At 37.3% G+C, this 25,257-nt stretch overlaps 1 protein-coding gene across 2 annotated transcripts in view; it reads right to left on the minus strand.

Annotated features, from left to right (window-relative positions):
- atp8b2 (ATPase phospholipid transporting 8B2) overlaps positions 1–25,257 on the minus strand; it is a 43,977-nt gene that overhangs the window by 8,319 nt on the left and 10,401 nt on the right. For both annotated transcript variants that reach the window (XM_084384833.1, XM_084384832.1), the window contains 23 exons: positions 16,410–16,468; positions 16,208–16,321; positions 15,864–15,962; positions 15,636–15,697; positions 14,384–14,456; positions 13,658–13,728; positions 13,471–13,550; positions 12,400–12,558; positions 12,236–12,324; positions 11,854–12,050; positions 10,299–10,507; positions 8,373–8,407; positions 8,109–8,277; positions 7,699–7,887; positions 6,474–6,589; positions 5,007–5,171; positions 4,808–4,919; positions 4,597–4,702; positions 4,243–4,471; positions 3,037–3,220; positions 617–840; positions 448–531; positions 114–359 (listed from right to left, as the gene is read on the minus strand). In XM_084384833.1, coding sequence (XP_084240959.1) covers positions 114–359; positions 448–531; positions 617–840; positions 3,037–3,220; positions 4,243–4,471; positions 4,597–4,702; positions 4,808–4,919; positions 5,007–5,171; positions 6,474–6,589; positions 7,699–7,887; positions 8,109–8,277; positions 8,373–8,407; positions 10,299–10,507; positions 11,854–12,050; positions 12,236–12,324; positions 12,400–12,558; positions 13,471–13,550; positions 13,658–13,728; positions 14,384–14,456; positions 15,636–15,697; positions 15,864–15,962; positions 16,208–16,321; positions 16,410–16,468 — 3,071 coding nt within the window. The remainder of the gene's footprint in view (positions 1–113; positions 360–447; positions 532–616; positions 841–3,036; positions 3,221–4,242; positions 4,472–4,596; positions 4,703–4,807; positions 4,920–5,006; positions 5,172–6,473; positions 6,590–7,698; positions 7,888–8,108; positions 8,278–8,372; positions 8,408–10,298; positions 10,508–11,853; positions 12,051–12,235; positions 12,325–12,399; positions 12,559–13,470; positions 13,551–13,657; positions 13,729–14,383; positions 14,457–15,635; positions 15,698–15,863; positions 15,963–16,207; positions 16,322–16,409; positions 16,469–25,257) is intronic.

The following is a 25,257-nucleotide window of genomic DNA, read 5'->3' on the forward strand; positions in this document are numbered from 1 at the left end:
ACACAGCCTTAAACAAACAATAACAAAATGAGAACTGCTAACCAGATATACATTCAGAAGCACTACTTGGGTGTGGATGTTTAATCTTAAACAACTTTACCACATGGACTCACTTGGACGCTGACAACGATGACGAGGGCCGTTGCAGTAGTTACTGCAAAAGTTTGGTAGTCTGCCAGCGGGACTCCATTGCTCTGTGTGGCGTAAGAGAGAACGCCGTACGGAATGAAGAACAGAACCACGGAAGTGTAGATTCCTTGTGCGATACAGATAAAGAACTCTCGTTTGTTAAACAGCAAGTTCAGCTGGCCCGGCTCATACAGCTTTGGATACTCTAAACTCCTCTGTTCAGGAACGTCCTGAATTAGACAAAGTTTGAGGTGGAAGTGAGTTTCTTATCAAATGCAAACAAAGATGAGCATTTTATATACGTTTTCTTTTTCTTACCTGATCGAAGATGCCCATGGCTAACACCGGCAGGGATGTGTATACGATATTGTAGAGAGTGATGAAGTATTGGTCATAGACAGTCTAAATCAAAGAAAACACAGTAAACAGAGGTCATGACATCACCTCATAAATAACTTTTTTTTGAGCCTCAGAATGAATCTCTCACCTGTGCCGAGAACCCACAGAAGAACCCGAACCAGAAGTGCACCATAGTGAAGGCAAAGTTCTTGTAGAAGAAGTAGCAGAGAAAGCGGCACATGCGCAGATAGGACCAGCGTCCGTGTACCAGCAAAAGTCGTTGCAGGAAACGGAACTGGGAAAATGAGTAATCGGATGCCAGGACGGCCTGGATCCCCTCCTGACCGCTGATGCCCACGCCAATGTGAGCCGCTACAGAAGGAGAAAAAAAGACAAGTTCAGATAATGCCGTTCAATTTAATATTTGATCTTACTTGAGGGGTTTGCAGTTGGATTTAGCTGGTAATTCGGGGGTTCAATATAAACCTCTTGCAGAAAACACCCTTCCTTAAGTAGAAAGGCAGCCATATACATAAAGTACATACATATACTGTAAGTTCAATGTACTTTAAAAACTATTTGAAAACCATTTGCCTTATTTTTGGAAAGCAAATTTAAAGGGAAAACTGCAGTTAAGTAAGTAATCAGCTAAAAGCAAACTCTTCTTGAGTAAATTAATTAATAAATATCAAGTTAGTTGAATATGTCAGTTTCAGTTAATATACTGTACAATGTTTTCAAGTGTTACTTAATATTTAATAGTTTTATTACTGTATTAATTGTTAAACTGTATTTAATTAACATTGCTAAACTGTTAAATTATACTTCAAACATCCTAAATACTATTATTCTAAACATTTAAGCCTTGTTTCACAGTCAAAGCTTGGATTAGGCCAGGATTAGGCCTTAGTTCAATTAAGAGTAGCTTTTATAAACGTGCCTTACTTGTGTGCATCTTGAGACAAAACAATGGCACTGACATTTTTTAAGATATGCAAGTTGCTTTCAGTTAAAACAGCTTAAACATGCATTTTAGTCTGGGGCTAGATTCAAGCCTTCTCTATGAAACCAGGCACTAATCTTCCATTTTAAGATATGGAGACTTAAATGTATAAATATCCAATTCAATCACATAATGATCGATTCTAACCAACCAGCATTTCAAATCAGTAATAGGCTATTATCTTATTTGTTAAATGAGTAAAACAATGATTGCTAAAAACAAACTGAATATCTCACGTTACAATGTTAATCTGACACCCCTACAAATAATTTCCCCCTCCCAATGTTTCCGCCCACTTGAGATCCCCTAAGGGTCCCTGGAGACCAGTTTGAAAACCCCTGCTCTTGGGTATATCAGCTCTCTGATGGTCAGGTTCAAGTAACACTCCAAATGTTGGGTTAAGGCAGATAAACTAATACCTGAATCTCAATTTGACAAAAAAACACAGATTTGGGCCAGTCCCAAGTGATATGAATCAGTCTAAGTAACATTAAAACTGCAGGGAACATTCAGCAAAAGACTGATTGACATTGGTACTAGTGTGAAGATCAAATCTTTTTCATTGACACTTGACACACCAGCAGAATCCCCTGAACACAACACACCCAACAGAATCAAACAAACAGAAGATGAAACATTGCAAGAATGTGTCTGTGCGTGTGTACATGTTATTGAGTAGGGACAGCACAGGATGGTGTAAAAAGATTTAGACATAAACCACATCCTCCACATCTCGTTATCCATGTTCACAGCAGCCTTTTGAAATATAGTTGTGACATTGTGAGAGCCCAAGGACAGAGTTCGGAGATGTTTTTGCTCAGTGGAGGGAAGTAACACAACCACATACGACAACAACAAACTAAACGAAGGAATGAACATCACTAATTTGGTTTATCTGGGGCACCTTTGCATAATCTAAAAAAAGGAACTCAAACACATTAAAAATGTGTTTTTCTTGACCGGTTTGTTCCTTACTAAAAATATTAAATTAGAAACCATACTCTCATGGTCACAAAAATTACCACAAGACGAGATTATGTGGTTTAAAACATACACTGTACTTTACCTGTAATGTACATCATGTATGAGCCTAAGTGAATGCAATTAAAAAGGAAATCTTTTTATTTTTTTATTATTGATGCAAATTATTTTGAAAATAAACTGAATAAACTCAAGCTCAAATTTATACTGATACTCATTATATTGCAATAATATATACACTACAGTTCTAAAGTTTGAGGTCAGTAAGATTTGTTTTAAAGAAAATTTATACTTTTGTTCAGCAAGGAGTCAATATTTTTATTTCTATTTCTATTCCTCAAATAATCCTGAAAAAAATGTATCATGGTTTCCACAAAAATATTACGCAGCACAACTGTTTTCAATACTGATAATACTATGAAATGTTTCTTGAGCAGCAATTCAGCATATATGAATGATTTCTGAAGGATCATGTGACATAATGCTGAGGTTTCAGCTTTGCTATCACAGGAATAAATTACATTTTAAAGAGTCAATGGCCTGACGAAGACTGAACATGTCTGCTTGCATCTCTTTTCTCTTACTCTTTATCATGCTGACATCATTGGCTCCATCTCCGATAGCGAGTGTGACAGCCTTCTTATGCCGTTTAACCAGCTCCACCACCAGAGCTTTCTGAAGAGGAGTCACTCTGCAGCAGATCACTGCTCGACAAGCACACGCCGTCTCCAAAAACTCACGCTCCATATCAGCTTCCAATGCATGAGCCTGACCCAGAAAGACGGGGAAATATTTGTTGAAAAAAACAAATTCAGTAAACCAGTAAAACACCAGCTAGGACCATATCTCTTCTATCTGAACTAAAATAAATACCATTTATTTGATTTTTAAAAATGGGATAATTAATATTTTTTCTGAATTAAAGCAGTTTTGGTTTGATAACTAAACCTATTAAGATAGTTTTTTATTAAAATATTAAAATAAAACATAAATATTAGATGAAAAACGTAGAAATGTTGCTATAAATTACAAGGATATTGGCTGTTTATTAGTACTTAAAAAACACAAATAAATGCCATATTCTCGATGACCATATTCTACATCCCTTAATCTTACCCAATACCTAAACTTAACAACTACCTTACTTACAATTAAGAAGCAGTAATTAGGAGTTTAGTGAGGCAAAAGTCATAGTTAATAGTGAGAACTGGACCCTAATCTAAAGTGTGACCTGTTGAAGTACTAAAATGACACTTAATCCTCACAGTTAATACTAACACTGGACTAAACTGAACTCATAACCTTTTAAGTAAACTGAAGAACATGAATGAATCTCCTGTTCAAGGGGGTATTTACACGACAAAGGAACTAAAAACAGAAAACTTTTTATTTGTTTTGGCTGTTCATTTATACGAAAACTGTGTTTTGGATGGCCTGAAAACGCAAACTTTTGAAAACAGCTTTCAATGTGCTTTTAAAAAAAAAAACGATACCACTATCATCTCTGTGTAAACTACAAAAACGCTAATTTGTGAAAATGGTGACGTCATGTGCATGTGTATATCATTAATACACATGTATAGGCCTGAGTGTTTCTTTACAAAGTGACATCGCCAACTACTGGCCTGGGAGCAGAATACAGCGTTTTTAGTAGGTTTCATGGATTCTTGTGAACAGGGACAATGTTTTGACAATTTTCGTTTTTAGTACATCGTTGTCGTGTAAACGCACCCTAAAACACTTATGGCTTATTTCTTCCAATTACATTCCTGAACGCGGCTCCCACCTACCAAGCTGTGTCCACTGATGACGAGGGCGAACTCTCCACTGATTGACTCCAATAATGAGGAGGGCGGAGCCTGAGGAGGGGGGCATTTACTCTCATCAGGCATCCAGTTAGCAGCAGCACCACCTCCACATCCATTTCTGAAGGCACACGCCCCACCCAATCCCTGAGCTTCAACTTCCTTCCCTCCATCTCTGGTGTGTGCTGACTCCAGCATTCGCGCTCTTGCTTTCCTAAAAAAAAATACACAGAACAAAACAGAATGACAAAATGAAAAGGCCTTCTGTGAAAATTTTGCATCTCTCATATTTCATGGATTGATGGATGGAAACGGTTCGGGCAAACGTCAGCGTTTTACCTCAGTTCTTCGCGTACACTTTGGACAGTGTGTCCATTTACAATAAAGATCTCCGTCATGTCGTCCGTCAGCATCTTACAGGAATAACCAATATTCACTGCAGTCTCTATCACAAAGGGAGAAAAAGACTCATTCAAGTTGTAATTATGTCAAGTAAATGATAACACTTGTGGCCAATCCGCAAGACATTAGAATCCGATGCAGTTCTTACCCTGTTTGTCTCCAGTGAGCACCCAGACCTTGATGTTTGCCAGTGAGAGAATGGCAATGGTTTCAGGAACGCCCTCTTGCAGTTTATCTTCTACAGCCGTGGCTCCCAACAACTATAACAAGTATTGATATTAATCACCAAAAAAAAAAAAAATAGTATGGAAAACAAAACACAAAAGGAATCGGACACACAAACATACCATCATGTCCTGTTCGATCTCCTCATAGGCGGCAGCCAGCCGGTCGTCCCTGCAGTCTGTGGCCTTATCAGCACCACGGAAACGCTCTGACCACTCCTCCCACTGCTCCTCAGACAGATCCCGATAGGCCACTGCGAGAGTCCGTAAGCCGTCACCTGCATACTCCTACATAAACACACATACACAAACCTCCCACATCAGCTCAAGATGAATGTCACTTTATAATTAAGGTGAATGCATGGGTTTAATTTGTTTTGTTGTGAAAATCATTGGATATATTAGATAAACTATTATCAGCAATTTTTATTTTTATTTTTTTTAAACATTATGACACACATAATGTGTGCACACATACCTTTCAAATGTCGATATGATTTTTTTTGGTGTGGTTTTTGATAAAACTTGATCTTATGCTCACCAAGGCTGCATTTACTTGATCAAAAATACAGTTAAAAATAGTAATATTGTGAATATTATTAAAATATATAAAAAATATATATATAAATATAAAAAAAATGTTTTATGTAATTTATTCCTGTGATGGTAAAACTGAATTTGCAGCATCATTACTCCAGTCTTCAGTGTCACATGATCCTTCAGAAATCATTCTAATATGATCATTTGTTCCTCAAGAAACATTTCTTATTATTACCAATGTTGAAAACAGTTTGAAAACAAATATTTTTATTTGTATGATATTTTAATAGAAAGTTCAAAAGTACAGCATTTATTATATATATACTTTTGGTAACAAAGAAATTGATACTTATTCAGCGAGGACACAAAGACCTTTTCAAAGTATTAAAAAAAATCTTACTGACCCTAACCATTTGAATAACTGTGTAATTTGTTGAACTGATACTCAATTGTAGAAAAATATTATAAATTATATAATTAAAATAATATTATATTATATAGGATTTGTGTGCTTCATTTTACAGCATTATTTTCTCTCTGTTGCAAAAATAGAAACTTTTAAAAAATTACAAATATATATATATATATATATATATATATATATATATATATATATATATATATATATATATATATATATATATTTTTTTTTTTTTTTTTTTATATATATTAAATATTATGAGAAATATACATCTATAATACTACAAACAAACATATGGTCCCAAACCTGCTAACCCCTACTTAGTGATTGCCTAAATTAGGTTACATTTTCAGCCCTGTTACTTGCAACCTCATTTGATTAATTACACATTTATTTATATTTTTATATTCCAAATGTTGTTTGTTTGCTAGACAAATAACTAAATCACAACAATAGCTCATATAATGTTAGTAACAGCGCAACTTATAGACCTTCAATACTAAATATCCACAAGAGGGCTCTGTTGTTTAATTTATAAAGAAAGTAGCAGACAGTTGCTCCAAACAGTCAAGGTAACAAAGCGAACAAGAAAACACAAAATAAACAAATACAAAACTGCAAACACTCACGTTGAGATGATCTGAAGTGATATTCATTATTTCATGGTTGCAAGAATGAAGTCTCTCGAAAAGCACAGTGTCTGCCCCCTTACAGTACAGACGAATACGGCCTTCTGGATTTCTCACTGAGACACACACACACATACACATCCACATTGGGTTTCCATGTTTTAATGGCACATAATTCTTTTTTTTACTGTACAAACTGTATATTCTATCCCCTAACCCTAAACCTACCCATCACAGAAACTTTCTGCATTTTTACGTTTTCAAAAAAACATCACTTAATATGATTTATGAGCTGTTTACCTCATAGAGATCAAAGATGGCAGAAGCTCTGCTCTTATTATAGTTCCCATTATCTCATAGTCATAACATTATCTGACTTCTTTTCAAATAACGTATCTCGAATTTTTCATACTTATTTGGCAAATTATTTTTTAAGGTATATGATTCGTTTTATAATTCATAAATCAAAATATCTAAACTTTGTTTATGAAAAAAAAAAAGAAAAAGATTAACAAAATTGATTAAGAGAAAATTCTGCAGTGCACTCAATAAATCTCTCACTTCTCCATGTAAACATACCAAATGAACATAAATAACAATAAGCAAACAAAAATAAAATGCCTGCTGCAATGTAAGCATCACTTAACCAAACGTATGGGCCATAATTCAGCATTGTAAAAGTGTATATGGCACACACAACACTTTCTGTATTGAATTTAGCGCAAATGCTCCACTTATTTACGATGCTTGGCAGGGCAGTATTTATGCTGTATCTAGATTTCTCAGTCCCAAGAGAATTTGACTGGCTCTTTCATTCTTGCACAGTACTAAAGCATCTGGCATTACAGCCTAAACAATGTTTAAAAACTGTACACTCTGGAGTTTGCCACAGTTAACTGCACAATAAAGTGTTTATGTACATACTTAGTTATAGTAGGGGCTCAAAAGTTAGTTAAATCTGACAAAACTTCCCTTTTAAAATAATTTTATGTGGCAGCTCTTTAATTTTTGTGATATATTGCATAGTGTGCTTTTTACAAACATACCCAGACAGCAACATAGTGTCGGCCCAGATCCGGGCCACATCTGGTACATGTAGATTCAACGCGTACCAGATGTGGGCCGGATCTGGGCCGACACTGTTGCTGTCTGGGTTGTCAAATGATTTTTGATATGTAAAATGCAGGAATGTGAGTGCGCGTGTGTGAGTGTGTGCTTGTGTTACCTATAACAGACATTCTTTTGCGGATGTTATTGAAGTCCAGGATGGCGAGGAGCGTGTATGTGACCGCCTTGCCGAGCTCTTGTGTGGTGACTGTGCCGGGTGTGCGAGAGCGGAACACAAAGCCAAAGTTACGTGCAGCTGTTACTAACGCCCCTTCATCTGGAGATTGAGCCTTATACACCAACTCTCCTTTAGGAAGTGAAAGACAGAGAGAATAAGCAAGGAGCACATCATGAAGGAGGACAGATAATGAGATATAATAATCATATTACAATCCAGAATGGCTCCATCCTAACAATATTAAAGTCAACAGCTTCCTTATTTAACCTTATTTAAACTCTTCCATTGGATGAAATAACTCCCTGAGTAAGGCAGATAATCGCCCCTTAAAGAATGTTCCAGATGCTTACCCTCGCTCTTCTCCTCGCTCATGACAGTGTGGCAGAGAGACAAGACCCGGAAGAATTCATGCACTGCTGGTTCTCCCACCATCACTGCCTCTAGCAGAGACTGGTCGTAGAAACAGAAGCCCTGGTCTGCTAGAGGGTTCCAAGCACTGAAGTCCAGGGGCTGGACCCTCTGAGAAAAACAGACTATGTTAGCTGTTTCTGTGCAGCAATATTTTAACAATGACAACAACTTAATTCCACTAAGTGAATCTGGATTGCACTGACCTTTTGCTGTGTACCCAGAATATCCATCACCTCACCTGTGAAACAAGAGACAGACTGACATGAGATTTGTTACACAAATCTAATCCAATATAACATATCTGTGTTTGTGACTATTGTAAGGGATATGTTGAGTTCTGGTTTGTTTTGTCACGTGTAATTTTTGCCTGTGTTTGATTTGTATTGGTTTTGCACATGTTTTGGCTTGTCTTCTATGTTTTTTCTATGTATAGTTAGTTTCTACGGAGAAGTGTCTGTTTCGTTCTATGCACCTGTACCTGATTTTCATTTGATTTGTTTGCTCGTGTATATTAAGCCTTGTGTTTCTTCAGTTATTTGTCTGATCTAGCTCATATTTGAAATTTATTCTGTTGAGTTTTTATTCATTATTATTATTATTATATTTTTTGATTGATTGTTAGTTGTTTGTTGTAATTTTTTATATTTAATTATTTTATTTTTAATAAAAAAACTTTTATTAGTCTATTTAATTAGTTTATTTAAATGTTTACAACCAGTAAATTACAGTTTCATACAAATCCAATTAAAATTTTTCTTTTTAAATGTTTGCAAATCTGCAACCCTGTTACTTGCAACACTGCCAAACCATCTTAGTAGAGCTGCATGATTAATCGTTAAAAGATGGTGATCTCGATTCAAACACCTACGTGATCTCATTCCTAAATGACAACGATTCATCTGTGTCTATTAAACCTTTGACAAAATCACAACGGAACATTCAAATCTGCTTTTGCGCTGCCGCTCACCCAGAGAGTCATGTGTACAAACCTTTACAAACGGTCTTTCCAAGCACAGTTTTGTTATTTCTGTGTTACAAATATTTATATTATAACAGAAGTACTGGGATAAAAGTTTCTAGTTCAGATATAAACACTGATGTCTATGGAAGAGATCAAAATAGAGCAAATCACCTTTTGAATAAACCTTGGACGCTTCAAATAACAATTGTATCAATTATATCGTTACACCAGTAGATGGCGACAAGTCACTGTATTTGTCATTGAATTATTCATTCAAGAGATTTGTTAAAAAATGCTGATACATCCAGTAATGAAAGTGAAGTATTTAGAAGTGAGTCACTGAATCATTCATTCAAACTGTTTTTTTTAAATAATTAATTCAGATTAATGAAATGTTGTAAATTGACTGCAGCAATTACAATTTTGTCAGAACCTCTAGTAAATTACATGTTATTTTGTTTAGTTGTCTGTTCAGAATCATGATCTCTGATTGAAACAAAAAAAAATTGATTCTTAATTCAACCAGAATCGTGCAGTGCTACATCTTAACAGTTTTTATTTGACGGCTGTTTTGACCGCAATTTATTATTTATTGTTTTATTTTTAATTATTTATATTTTCATTTTCAATAACAAATTATGATTATTACTGTTGCTGTTGATTCATTCATTTATTGAAATTCTTTTACAAAACATTGGCAAAAAAAAAATTTGTGTGACTTTTGTAATTTTATAGTGATTATAAACATTTAAATAATTATTAACATATTTAATATTTTTTTTCATGTTTATAATTACTTTAAAATTAAGTCACACAAATCAAGTTTTTTGAAAAATTGCCAAAGTTTTGTAAAAGAATTGCAATGAATGAATGAACGAATGAATGAATGTAGTGTAGAAAATAAAGGAGTTCTTGATCTCCTGATGATCAATTTTTTTTTGAAGGTTAACCTTTTCCTAACCACTTGTTTTATTTATTCATTATTTCATTATGTCCATTTATTTACTTATTTGGTGAGGAGCTGTGTAAAAGCAAGGTAACGCACAGTCAGCCGGTCATTATCATAATATAAACCCGTTCAAGATGATACAAGACTGATACTGTGATAATGACTAGCTGTTTGCACATTATACCTCTGATATAACTGCCAGTATTGTGTGTTCCTCACCATAAGTATGACCATTGATGGAGCACTTTTTGAAGGTCATGATGTTCTGGGTGAGGGTTCCTGTCTTGTCACTGAAGATGTACTCCACCTGTCCCAGCTCTTCATTTAGTGTGGTGGTCCGGGCCTCTGCTGCTGTGTTACTACGACTGCAGAACATCCTCCGGTCCCAATTAATGAAGTAACTGTGACCCAGACGAATCACCTCCACACTAACATATTCAGACAGATGGACAGAGAAATAGACGAAGGGTTATCATATCACAATGCAAATGTGGCGTGATTTCCTGTAGAAACACTCAAATGACTACAGACATGGCAAACTCACACACAAAAATGTACACAGATTTCCTGTTTTACAGACATAGGTTATTTAGTGTGCAGCTGAGACAGACAATAGCACAATAGTCTGCCAGACCATTAAAAGCAAGATTTAATCATATTAATTTATAGAGGCTTTACAAATCTTTTATTTAAAAATGCACAAACAGACTATGGGTATGTTTGTCATGCCACGGTGCTGCTCAGTGCCACGCTGCAGTTCTTCCTGTATGAGTCTGCACCGGTCAGAGGTGGGTTACATTCACTGGACCACACAGCAGAGTTAGCGCTCATTCAGAGAGCTGGTTCAGGAGGGTTCGGATCAGGACTTTAGTGGTGTTATATGGACTATGTTATACGGGAGGCTGTTGTTATATCAGAGAGAGAAAAAACAGGGAGTCTACAGGGTCTATCTCTTACCTGTTAGGAAAAGCCTGAGGAAACATGAAAACAACAACAACAAAAAAATCTAAATAAAATAAACAAAATGCATAAAGCATGTATTAAGCATAAAATTAACTGAAGCTAATACAAAAAAACTCCAGATAAATAGATTAAATAGGCATTTTTTTCCTGAATATGATACACTTTGGTGTCAAAAGACTTTTTAAAAAGCAAGAGCAATAGATAAAGTATCATCTAACATCTATCATCTTTTAGTATTATTTATATACTGTTATAGTTTTTTACTAATGTTTTGAATTAGCTTTTGTTATATTTTTTCATTTCATTTTAGTTTATTTATTTATTTATTTATTTTTATTTATTTAAAATATTACCGTTTAGGTTTAACTTCAAAAAGATTTTTTCTTCTTCAATTTTAATGCTTCAACTTAAAATTATTTCAGTTAGTTGCCAAATTTTCTGTCTAATATTTATATTTTAGTTCAGTTAACAATTTTTTTTAATAGTTTTAGTTATCGATAATAACCTTGATACAACAACAAACAATTGTAGTAACATTTTTTTAATAACTAGTTTGAATGACGAAAAATGTAATGCTTAGCTCTGTTCATCGCTAGAAAATTACAAAATCACATAAATGTTGACAAACCTCATATAAAATAAAAAGAGAATAAAACAGCTTAAATAAATAGCTTAAGCACCGCTTAAGACCATTTGTTTAAAAAAAATGTTTTTGTGTGTTTCAGGCCATTTCCAGATTTCCATTTCCAGATTATTCACAACTTTCTCTCTTCATTACATCCTTCATCTCCCACATCATGCTCTCTCTCACCTGACATAGAGAGAGATGGGCACGACTGTGTTGAGGATGATGACATAGGACCAGAAGGACAGGAAGGCTGAGAACAGGAAGTTGTCCACTGGAGGGTCCCAGGGTAGGAAACTTTGGAACAGAGCACCCACTTCTTTCTCCCAAACGGCATTTCCTATGGCCAAGATCACGCCCATACACACAAGGAACCCAAAAATCTGAGCAGGGGAAAATTATATACATGGAAACTGGATTAATTTTCAAATCTTGAGTGTGCCTATTTATTTACACTCAAACATTAATTTGCAGAGTATGTGCTCTCTACAAATTTTGGTTCTCAAATCTTTGCACATTCAGCAGAGGTTTGTAGGAGAGTGTGTGTTTGTAAACAGTTTCTTCTCACCCAGAGCACCAGTGTATTCATCAATCTGTCTATACTGGTCCGCTTGAACTTAGTCCGTCCGCTGTTCTGCATCAGCTTGGTGTCAGGACCTGAGATGTAACATTATGACAGGTTAAAACGTAAAATAATCACACAGACATTCACACAGACACACACACACACACCTGCGAATATAACGAGGCCATAGCAGCTCTCAGTGTTGCGCAGTACGCAGCCTCGGAGCAGCATGTTCTGGTTGCTGAGGGGGTATTTACAGTCTTTCCAATACAGAGTCCCACAGAAACGATCGAGCTTGTTGTTGGGAGGCTCACACACCACTTCTCCTGCAGATACACACAGCATGAGAAAGATAAGAAAAATGCGGTCACACATAAGGAAAATATTGAAATTTTATGTAATGTGTGTCATGACCAACTGTTCAGCATCCTGGACCTTGGTACTATTGTGAGCTTTGTAATTTTTTGTTGTTCTTTAAAAACAGGAAGCGTGGGTGGTCTGTGCTGACACAGGTTTGATGGCGTGAGTGTGAGTGTGTGTGAGTGTGTGTGTGTGTGTGTAGCAGAAAACTGTACAGGGTGTTAAAGAAGTGTTGCTGAGAATCTGTCCACCACATCACAACACACTTTGACTCAGTATATCTTTCCTCTCTCTCCCTTTTTCCAGTACACCAACTCACAGTGAGGGAAAAGAGTTGCGTAATCTTTGCATTTTTTTGCACATTTATAATTTATTAAGTTGGCTTGGAAAAATATAATATATAGATACTATAATATCGAGTTATTTTATTACACAATTTTTATTTTATTTTTCATGGTAAGCAATTCATCAAATGATGGTGCAGTGGTGCTATAGTAACGTTTGCCCAATCACTGCAGTCTGCTGCAGCTGACACAATCAAGCTTGAACCATTCAGCACAGATTTGTGCTGTTATCTGATTTGCATAATTGCTTCAGTAAATCTGTGCTAATACAACACAGGCAGTACATGCAAATTAACAGTATCAGTGAGTGCAGTTCATACTGGAATACCCCCTCTGAAAAAGCAATTCCTTTTATTGCCTTTCTACTCTTGTTCCATGCACTTCTGCAAATCTGAAACATACTGTACACAAACATATTCTCTCTTTATCAGTTCACAAGATTGCTCATCTCTCTCTTTCACTTACTAATTCTTTCCCATTTCCACTCTCACTAACTTTCACATCTTGGAGCGCATTCAATACCAAATGACATACCATCAAACTGGGCCAGGTTATTAGGATATCCTAGCTCTGAGGTAACAGACAGAGACTGGCGCACCTTCATGTTCGTCTCACTGTGGCAGATAAAGGAAGACATTAATAAAAAAGACCGGAACTGGAACTGCTGCACTGGAAATCATGAAATCGAAAGGACAAATTCAAGAATTAAACACAGTCTTACCCATCTAGTTCAGCAGTTTCAATGTAACAGAGGCCATGTGGTTCACTGCTGGACAACAGGAGCAGGTCAGCCTGCAACACATATGCAGTATACAGTAGGGTTATCATAGTTAGCTAAAACTATTAAAACATTTTTAACAATGGAATTAAGTTATTCCATTTAGTAGCCAAAGACAACATTTCAAATTGTCATTTTGTTGAATTTGAAACACTAAAATTACTAACTGGAAAGAAAACAAATAAAAATGTATTAACCTAAATACCGATATTTAAGAAAAAAACTAATAATAATAACAAACGCAAATAACAAAATGACTAAAAATGTAACTAACATTACAACTTTGTACAAGTATAAAAATAAAAGCCAATTCAAAATATCAATAAAAAATACAATAGTACTGTATATAAATAATACTAAAATAACACTGGCATACAGTGAGATCAGAACTGCAATTAGCATATTAAAAAGATGTCCAAGCTGTTGTTTATCCTCTGGAGACAGAGTTGCATAACCAGCAGCATAATCAGCGAATCAGACCTTGCCTACTGGATCAATATCACAGTGCAGTATTCAAGAGCAAATGCACCAGACATTGTCCGTGTGCGTACATGGCCCTGAACTACTTAAAGTAATGTCTGGGAAAGCTGAGCTAGTAGAGTGTCTTTTTATTTGAATAAACTATGTTTAATGAATTAATGTCATGAAGGACTATAGAGGGAAACTCACAGCCACAAACTGATTGTTTTCCAGTTTGATGATGTCACCCACTCTGACATTCAACCATTTCTCCTTCTGAAGACTGAGAAAGTGAAAAAAGTGCTTTGTCATTGTTGGAAAAATTATATATAATTGTTGTAATGTAACATTTTTATATACACACATACAAATACATTGTATTTTTGTGAATAAAAGAAATATTACTTTAAAATTACAATATAAAATACAATCTTTTTAATGTTGTGAACATTAACTCCATTGGGCCCTATTTTAACGATCTGAAACGCAAGTATCAAGCGCGAAACGCAAGTAACTTTGTGGGCGGGTCTTGGGCGCTGTTGCTATTATACCGGCGGGATAAATGACTCTTGCGCCCGACGCAAATCTAAAATGGGTTGGTCTGAAGTAGCTTCATTATTCATAGGTGTGGTTTGGGCGTAACGTGAAATAAACCAATCAGAGCGTCATCTCACATTCCCTTTAAGAGCAGGCGCGCTTGTTCTATAGCGGATTCCTATTATAACGGCGGATTTGCCAGGCGCGTGCCAGGAGCAGTTCACAGCCGAGGAGACCGACAGCCGCCAGGGCCGTAAAACACAGAGAAGTGACGTTGGGGATGGAGAAACACACCCAAATTAACTTCGGTTAAACAGGCGAGGCGTATGATAATTTGGGTAAATGTGTAAGCTAGATGTATGCTTTTATAATAAACTGTCTATCTATCTATCTATCTATCTATCTATCTATCTATCTATCTATCTATCTATCGTAATAATGTATGATTTGCAAAAATGAAAACTGCTGCTTCTGTGTAGATGAGAGAATCAAAGTGTATGCACGTTGTGCACACGCTACATTGATTAAGGCCAAGCACGCACCCTTAAAATAGCATATGAATAACATGCGCAACGCACCACTGACTTTAAACTAGGTTTTTTCGGTCAGTAGCGGAATTGTTTTCTAAACCTGCAAAATAGCATGAGGGAACGTTTGCGCCGGAACACGCCTCATCTTTGCGCTGAACCGCCCCCGGGAGCACAAGTGTATTTCTTAGTTAACCGACGTGCGTCTGTGGAGGGAAAAGTCCGCCGTGCGCGGGTGCAATATAGGAATGATACATGCGTCGGTGTACAAAGTCAATTGCGCTGGGTGCAAGATAGGGCCCATTGTGCGCAACAGCTCAGACACATTTACATTTTCTCAGTAGATTTTCTTGTAAACACAATGTAAAAGGAAGTGTGTATATTAATATAAGACTCACATGCCACCGATGAGGACCTGAGACTGACGGTTATTCACCTGTTTGTCACTCTTGTGACGAAACTGTAGGAGAAACACATGTGTGTGAAATGTGTGTGTCTAACTGTTTTTTCGTGAGGTAGTTGTGTAGTTTAAGGTGATGTTATGAGTGTTACAATATTTCTGTGAGGGGGGGAGTTTGGAAGTTACAGTAAGTTACAGTATGTGCAGTACAGTGTGGGAGACTCACATAGTCATCGGTGGCATCTTTGACTGCAGTGATGCTCAGCACCAGCACTAAAGGCACAATGGTGGTGAACCAGGACAATGAGGAAATCTGTGGAATCAACTGAGACAAAACATACACACAATTAATTTTAGGCATTTTTAACACACTTAGTAACGCACCATCTAACAAAAGTGATTAGTGAGAACATGCGTGTTAATGGGTGTCCATGTGCTGTTAATTGCAGGCTTAGGTCTAGAAGAATATATTGTCATGATCAAAACCATGAATAGACCTTTGAAAATGACCTCACCGTTTTATCTGCACATAATCAGCCTTAATAATAAACATTTACTTGGAATATATACCTGCAGTATGAGAAGAAACAGGAAGTAAGTATTGGCAACTTCCTGGAACTGCTCAAACAGGTTGACTGGTAGGAAGGTGATGATGTTGTACTTTGAGGTCATGATGCAGTTGTTCTGCGGACAGGAAAAGAGATGAAGGGGGTGGGATAGGCAGAAGATACAGGTTGAATGTGTGACTGTACAGGCTGAATTTGTGACTTACAGCATACTGGAACTTCTCATTGTACTCTCTATCATTGCCTCGGACTCTCCTTTCCTCCTCTGTGAAGAAAACAAAACATGAGATGTAAAAACAAGCTGAAATATCCGAAATAAAAAGGCTGATGAAAGATACATTTAAAGTGGACATTATAAAAGTGTCCTCAATCTTTTTCCATTTAATAATGTCTTGACATATTTGCTTAGTTTGAGCAAAGTGATTTGCTTTAAAGCGCCATCCACGTACTGTATTGCACATGTTACACAAATCAATGTACCTGGAATGTTGAGTAGTTCAAGTTTAAAGAACATTTCAGAAACCTCATACTAACCTTTTATAACATTATATTAACATTAATGAAACTGGTCATATTTACTTTCTTGCAATGTTCCAAATCAACACTCCAAGAATGTTGATAAAAAAAATAAGGAACATTATTCTAACCTTAAAATAATGTTCCACTCTCATTAAGGAAACTAAACATTATCATGTTTTTATGACATTTTAAATCACTGTTCCAACAACCAAAATATAATTTTTGGAAAATGTTCGAAACAATGAATGTATTAGATTGTGTGTTCCATTGAAAACAATCAACACATGCAAAATGCACTTTATTTTGCAGAGAAAAAAAGTCAGTTCTTCAGTGTGAAAAGAAGCACATTGGTCAATACCACAGCCATTAAAGTCACACACTTAAAGACATCATCGAGTGGCAGTGGCATACAGAAACTTTCAGTTCCTCATGAGACAAACTATATGGTCAGAGGGTCGTGTCAATGCTAAACACCAACTTTCATCAAGTGTGACCGAGCTGTGGTTGCTAAGTCAAGCGCAAAACAACAAGAAGAAGGAACCAATGGCTTATTGTAGTGTGACCGATTAATTTCTGCATGATGAGGCTGAAAACGGGACCAAGTGTGACAGAATAGACTGCGGTTAGCATATAGTCATAAACCTGCTGTTTTCACTTCTGTTGAAAGCGAGACTCAGTTTCAGAAGCTCACATTTAGCTCTTTACACCTGTTTCCAGCCAGACTGACATGTATGATACAAAAACACACAGTGTGTAGTAACACAACAGTTTGTTTCTGCGAAAAGCTCCTTTTTTTGGTTCTCTCCTATTTTTATCGAAATTGTAGAAAATGTCTTTGCCGAATTCACTTCGCTATGCATCTGTCACATCCTGTGCTCACAGCTGCACAGTATTTTTGTGCTAGGTAATGGCCACTCCATGTGACAGACTGTCTGTACGTGAGAAAGAGAGAGCGAGAGAAAGAGAGTGAGTGTGTGTTTCATCACATCATATTATCCATGGGTGACTTGCTGCATCTTAGTGGAGGAGACAAGTCCCTTTGCTCTAGTGTGATGAAAAGATCATGGACCGTCATGAATTTGCAAAAAGTCTAGTTTTTGCTGGTTAGAGCTGAAGATAGACCAAGGAAGTGTTGAGCATCATCATCTCCATCAAACCTCTCCTCTCAAGACAAAAGACACCGAAACTCTTATCTCTCATCTCTTCTTCACCCTCAAAAAAAAACTTTTACTGTGATAGTTTGCAAGTAGCTTGCAGATAAAGATATATTGAAACATTTGGTTGGTCTGATTTCACTCTGTGCTGCTGTAATATAGATGAGAATCTTCTTTGAAAAAAAAAAAGACTGACCTCATTTACTCCCTGCTTGATAGGGAGAGAAAGAGGTCTGCTAAATGGCCGAGAGCTGCATCTGCACCATTTACTGTATGTTTGCATCAAAAGGTCAAACCATGAACCCATGCATGCATGCAAATATAGCCAGTCTGTGGCCCGTTTCCTCCTGCACTAAGCCCCTCACACCTGCTCTGGTCCTCTGCTCAGTTACCAAGACTCTCAATGTCTGTGGTTTTCCTGTGTTAAAACGGCTCTGGCCGATTTACATGCACTGCCCACATAGCCAACACAAAGCAATATGCACACACACTAAAACAACCTTATGCTGCCACAAAAAAAAAAAAAAAAAAAAAAAAAAAAAATCTCTACACCGTCAGCAAAAGCTGCACATGAACTTTAAAGGGGGGCAGTACCCTTAAAAGTACTCCTTTGTATAAGTACCTATTTAACCTAACCCTAACCTAGGGTTCTAATATGTAAATGAAAAATGGCTGTTTTTATTTGGTCCATACAATAAAAGTCAAAGGGTTCTATTATTGCTTGGACACCAATGTTGTTCAAAATATTTTGTGTTTCACAGAGAAAAGCAAATCATACAGGTTTGATATGACATGACTGAGTAAATTATAAATTTAAATTTTTGGGTGAACTATTTCACAGGAAAATACCATTCCTATGGTCCTGGTTAAGGCCAATAATACACCATGTGTATAGATTAAAGGTCCATTCACATCAAGGATGATAACTATAATGATGGCGATAACTATAAAGCTTTAATAATCGTTGTAATTAGGGATGGGCATTTTTGTCCATTTTTTTTCATTTTGAGTAGCCTACTGAGGAGTCTACAAAAAACCAGTACTCGAGTGTGTCCATTATGGCGATAATGAAAATATTTTAATTGAAACAACTGTTATGACAATTAATGTTGACAAATAAAAATATGATTAGAAAAATAACAATAATGCATCAAAGCGTGAATGCACACCAGTAAATTGAAGCGCTTTGCTAGAGGGTTAATAAACTCAACCAAACGTATCATATGTGAGATTATTCAGAAATATACAACATAAATGTAATATTACAACTTACTTATTCACAAAAGGAAGCGAATGTGCATGTGAACTTGATCGTGCTTGTCTGAATCTAACTCCTGTTGTGGATGCGTTCTTCCCGTAATAACAATGCTGAAACATGGGAAACTAAAGCACAAAGAATTTACAACATTCTATTACAATAGTGTTCTCATTACAATGTTATTGTATATGGCATACTGTACCATATCATCTAACCAATCAGAACTCAGATACAAAAATGCAGCAATAACAAGAATATATTTTTAAAGTCACAGCGATCATCATTTTCATGACCGATCGTCGCTGTCACGCCCAAGTATTAGAGTAGGCTACTCGAGCACTTGTGAGTTGTGCACCTCCCTAGAATAGGTCCAAGTCCACACTACAACTATAATGATAAAGACTCAGAGGAACGATATTGCTGATATCACGTTTTAATTCCGAAGATGATAAAGAAAGTTCAAATAACAACAGCCTTTATAAAATTAAAACAAACTCAGGAAGATCCACAGGATATAGCAAATGACACAGTGTGTAACACACAACAATACCCTAAAAATGAACCCAGAGCACAGCCAGGATGAAAGCCCACGGCGGAGTCGGCGGTGGGAGGAGCCATGATGGAGTCTTGGCTGACGAACATCCGAGGTGAAGCCTGAGTGCCTGAGGACTGAGGCAGAGTCGGTGTGACAGAGGACCAAGGTGGAGCCAGGGGGAAGGCGGAGCCTGCTGAAGCCGTAGGGGTGGAGAGACAGAACACAGCATGGCTGATGGCTCGTAAGTCTGTGGCGAAGGCAGGGTGACGAGATGACTGACCAAGGTGGAGCCAGATGGATGAGGGAGTCCAGTGAAGCCGTAAGGCCGATGGTCTCTGGTGGAGCCGAGGTAGGGAGGAGCCAAAGTGGAGCCAACAGGTCAACGGGCCGAGGTGGAGTGATGGGATCAGATTGGGGATCCACTTGTTTGGGCGAAGCTGGCGACCGTAAGACCCGAGGTTTATCCACACAGCCAAGCGTTAGGGGAGAAGATGAGGGGCTTAAGGGAACCAGAAAAGATGGGTCTGAAGGACTGGCTGAATCTGGATGAGGAGGGAGGCTGGATGGGGTCAACAAAATCTCATTACAGGGTGATGAAACAGGCTTTATGCATCGGCAATGAGAGCGCAGAAGATTCAGGGCTGGGCAGGACCAGCAGTGATGAGAACAACACAGGAGATACAGGGCAGGGCTGGGTGGGGAGCACTACCTTTGTTTCCCAATCGATCAACTATGCTTCGGTGTCCAGCTCCATCAATATTCCCACTGGTACGGATGTTGCTGGCTCACACACCTGGTTAGAATCACTGTGGGGCTTAGATAGTTGGCACTGTCCTCATCTCAGGCTCTGGCTCATTCATCGCAGCAGGCAGAAGCTCCCCGTCTGCGGTGGGCTCTGGTGTCGTATCCGTGTTTTGGGCTGACAGCTGGTTAGGCTCTGGGTTTGATGATGCGGGTGATGGCGTGGACTGGGGGTAAATACTTTCCAGACACCGTGGGATGGCCTCCCTCCATGCCCCTTCCATCATGTCTGGTAAGTTGAGAGGTCGATGGAAGTTTGCCCCAATCCAATATAGAGATTTTAAGGTCCCGTCATCAAAGGCGAGTATGCTGAACTGAACTGAATAGTCCAATAATGGAAGCCCTTCCTGGGCTAAAGCAGTAAATATTGCATTATATTCCATCTTCTTTTAGGTCAGGTATACTGTCACGATGATGAAGAAGGTTCAAATAACAACAGTCTTTATTAAAATAAAACAAACTTGTTAATGAATGTCTGTGGAAATTAATAACTGGTGAGAAAGCTAGAACAAAGGAAGTAGGTGACTGAAGATAAACAAACTTAAAGTCAGTGAACATTAAACTAAATAAGCATAACTGTTACTCACTTTGAATCACTTTCAGAATTTCTTTTCAGCTGATTAACGATAAAAACATTGGCAGCCAATCAAAATCCATCCTGCTTTATAGAGCTCGGGCATTTAAAGCAGCAGATAACACAATTGCAGTGCATACTTATAATAAACAACGTTATCATGCGTGGTATCATACGTTATTATTGGTGTGGATACTAATATAGTTATAGTAACATATCTTTACACTTACAGTATCATTCTCTGTGTTAACACATGCATTCTCAGCCTTCGTAAGTTTGATCTGTTGCTTGTTGACATATTGTTTTCCATATGTTATGAGTTGGAGGTTTAGTCCTTATACTCCATGCTGTATTGGGTTAGTATTAGTCAGTAAACTCTCTTTGCTGTCATTGACCACGAGACAAGCTGTATACTGTACTTCAACAAATAAACATATAAAATGGCTATTTTAATGATCATTATTCTAATAATATATAGCATTATGATCTCCCTCATAGATTAATTTAGAATGTGAACTATGGCAGTATCATATACTAACATTAATAACTCTGAAGGGTAATTCACAGCATCCTGCCTTTATTTTATATTGAAAGAAGAAAATCTGTATCTGTCCTCTCAGCTGTCCATACATTATCTCCTTCCTTTCCCATTGCCCTATCCTTTCGCTTTCTCCCCTCTTCCTCAAGGTCACATCTTGTCCCTTGCTCGTGGCTATCTGTTGTACTCTCTGCCTCTCTGTTATCAGTCCTAATGGAAAACCACACTGCTGTTGCCAGAGTCTGAGAGTGCATTGCCTATTGGCTGCCGATGACATAATGGCTCTGGCCGTCGGAGGGTCTTGTTCCATCCGGACAGCACCTCAGCAAACTGGGCCATTAAGCACTTTTAACACAGCGCCCTTACTAATACAGCCAAGGACAAGCAAAAGACGCAGTGAAACGCTGCTTGTGTGATGTTTCTCAAAAAACAGTCGTTGACAGAGAAGGAGCAGTCATTGCTGTGATTCAGCACTACTGCCAAGGACATCCGTTATGCTAGCTCATAAATCTGTGCAAATTCAAACAGACCAGCAAGTTATGGATGTGCAATGTTGCAGTACATATGTCTTGTATACGCTAGTGGTGCATTGATGGACTATTCTGAAAGTCATGGAAAGCTTCATTGACACTGTGATTGACATGATGCTTATTTTTACCAGCATCTATTATTAGTTTATTTAAAAAAAAGAAGCAAACATTAAATACATGTTGAATTCACCTCTTCTATGATAAGCATATTTTTAATGCAGTTTTAATTTCTGAAAATACTTAATTAAAATCAAGTTTTATTTTGGCATAATCGTTTATTCTTATTATTTTCACAAAACTGCTACCAGCAAAAAAGATTTCGATTTTTTTTTTTTTTAAACAAATTATGTTTTTTTACATTTCTTATGCTCACCATGGCTGCATTTATTTGATGGAAAATACAGTAAAACAGTAATATTGTGGAATATTATTAAAAATTAAAAGCAAAGTAATTGTCAATTATTACAATTGCTTTCTTTTTCTATATACCATTAATCAATGCCTGGTGATATAAAAGAACACAATAAATTCCTATCAAAGGGAATCTTTCGGTCAAGTCTCAAAAACAGCACACATTTAATCAACATGCCAAAGTAGCACTAGAGCACAATTGTAGTGCTTGTTGTCTCCACTATTTCAAAGCATTTGTCTTATTTAACGCCTAAAAGAGACAAGCCACAGGCTCAAATTAACCTCATAGTGGGTGAGCTAATTGCTACTGTACTCCAAGCTCTTTGCACACACAGCAGAGGAATGATACATGAATCCTTAACAGAGGCAAAATACCCACTAATGCATTCATGTACAGTAAATGGTTGCACTTGCTTAAAGAGTTTGTATTCTCTTCATTTACTACACATTATTCACTCTTCCTTAAAGTATGAGGTCATTCTGTTCTGTATGGTGAGGGAAAGTTTACTATGCTGCACACTAATGCCAAAACATATGCTGAGCCATCATGAGGCATTTGTTCATCTGATAAAACAAGCACATGACCTTCACATGAACCTTCTCTTCATATCAGTGTCTATGCATCACTTGCTTGATTTTGCCCGCTCTCCTCTTGCGGTCTGCTCCCATTTCCCAACTCCTCCTTTGCCATGTGCCTTCATATGCCCAGTTGGCTGACTCATCTACCCTCCCCGAAAAACACCCTCCATCATGCACCAACCTATTCCTTCACCTTAGCTGCACTGACCAAATCTGTCCAACCAGACCACCAATATGACCGACTATGAGTATGTTAGCAGACTCTCAGAGTAAAGGAATTACAGGGGTTCACATAAGGGCAGGCTTAAAGGGTTAGTTTACCCAAAAATGCCATTTCTGCTGTCATTAGTTACTCACCCTCATGTCGTTCCAAACCCGTAAAACCGTCGTTCATCTTCGGAACGCAAAGATATTTTTGATGAAATCCAAGAGTAAAGACTTCGTTAAAAATAGTCCATGTGACTACAGTGGTTCAACCTTAATGTTATGAAGCAATGAGAATACTTTTTGTGCGCAAAAAACAAACAAAAATAACGACTTTATTCTACAACTTTTCTTCTGTGTCAGTCTCTGACGTTGTTCACATGTCATGCTGACGCAGGAGCCGGCCAATACTGAACCGGCGTTCTGACGTAGAACCCGAAGCGCTGCACTGTGTTTACAACGTGAACAACATCAGAGATTGACAGGGAACAGAAGAAATTGTTAAATAAAGGCGTTATTTTGGGGGGTTTTGTGCATGAAGTATTCTCGTCGCTTCATAACATAAAGGTTGAACCACTGTAGTCACAATGGACTATTTTAAGCAATGTCTTTACTACCTTTCTGGGCCTTGAAAGTGGCAATAACGTTGCAGCATATGGGGGGTCAGAAAGAAAAATGTCATCAAAAATATCTTTATTTGTGTTCTAAAGTTGAATGAAGGTCTTATGGGTTTGGAAGGACATGAGGGTGAATAATTAATGACAGAAGAACTAACCCTTTAACACCCACTGACTGCAACAAAGAACATTTCACTCCAGATAAAAACAAATGCATTCAGTATGGCAAAAACATGTTCCTTGAAGGCTATTTTAGATGTGTGTGCGTGCGCGTGTAAACATATGAAGCACTTGGACAACTGCACATATAACAAAACAGAGAAGTTTGCGCTCAAATAGACGCAGGATGAGTAATCGAAATATAAAAATAAATAAGACATTACTAAACTGAATTTCTAGTATATCATAAAAGCGTGAATTAAAGTGTGTACTATGTACGTTTACAATGTCGGTAGCAGTTAATGAACAATATACTCTTTTCACGCTTCCTGCACCCAGATATCCATGTTTATTTGTGAGGTAAAGTCTGCTGGATGATGAAAACTGCATTATTTTGCGTCATCTGGTAGACTTTCCACACTTCCAGGGCTTTTGTATGAAATTGCGCATTTTTGTCGAAATAGAGGACGCCACAACCCTTATTCTCTGCTTTCTCTAATCAATTGTTCACATTTCTAATGCATAGACAGCCAAGTTTTATTAAAAGCAAATCTTGCTATCTTAAGCCCTTTATTCTCCAGAATATTTCACGTTATAGTAAATATGCAATACATTCAGAGGTCACTTATACCGCCATTTAAAATACAGCTACATCCATTTTGATGGCATAAGTTATCTACAATGATGACAAAAAGACACTTATCTCCCTTAAACCTTTCAATTCTAACTCTAATGGGAAGTAATGATGATCATGGCAATGTTAAATGATCAGAGATATGATAGTCGTGCAGGAGATGATCACTGCTGTGTCAGAATAGACTGATGGGAGACTTCACTGAACAACCCCATTAAGAAATCAACCTCTGAATAGGCCAGGAACAGGGTTACTGGAATTACTAAGACATTAACTAATCCACTACAAGACATTTCTTCATGCGGCTTTGGCTTGTCTACTGGATATTTCTTGGCCTTAAAGGTCAACTTAAGGTTAGTTCCTTTAAATAACTGAAAAATGAACACAATGTCTAATCACATTTGGATTATTTGAAAGTTGACAACAAGTACAAATAAGACAGCAAAGGTGGTTTTGTCAGCCTCTTCTTGATCTGAAAATGAAACTGCAGATCTTGTAGGCTATACCTGTTGTCCGTATGAGTCATTCTGGGCATTTTCAA

This window comes from Rutilus rutilus (genome assembly GCF_951802725.1).
Source record: "Rutilus rutilus genome assembly, chromosome: 17".
Classification (NCBI taxonomy): Eukaryota; Metazoa; Chordata; class Actinopteri; order Cypriniformes; family Leuciscidae; genus Rutilus; species Rutilus rutilus.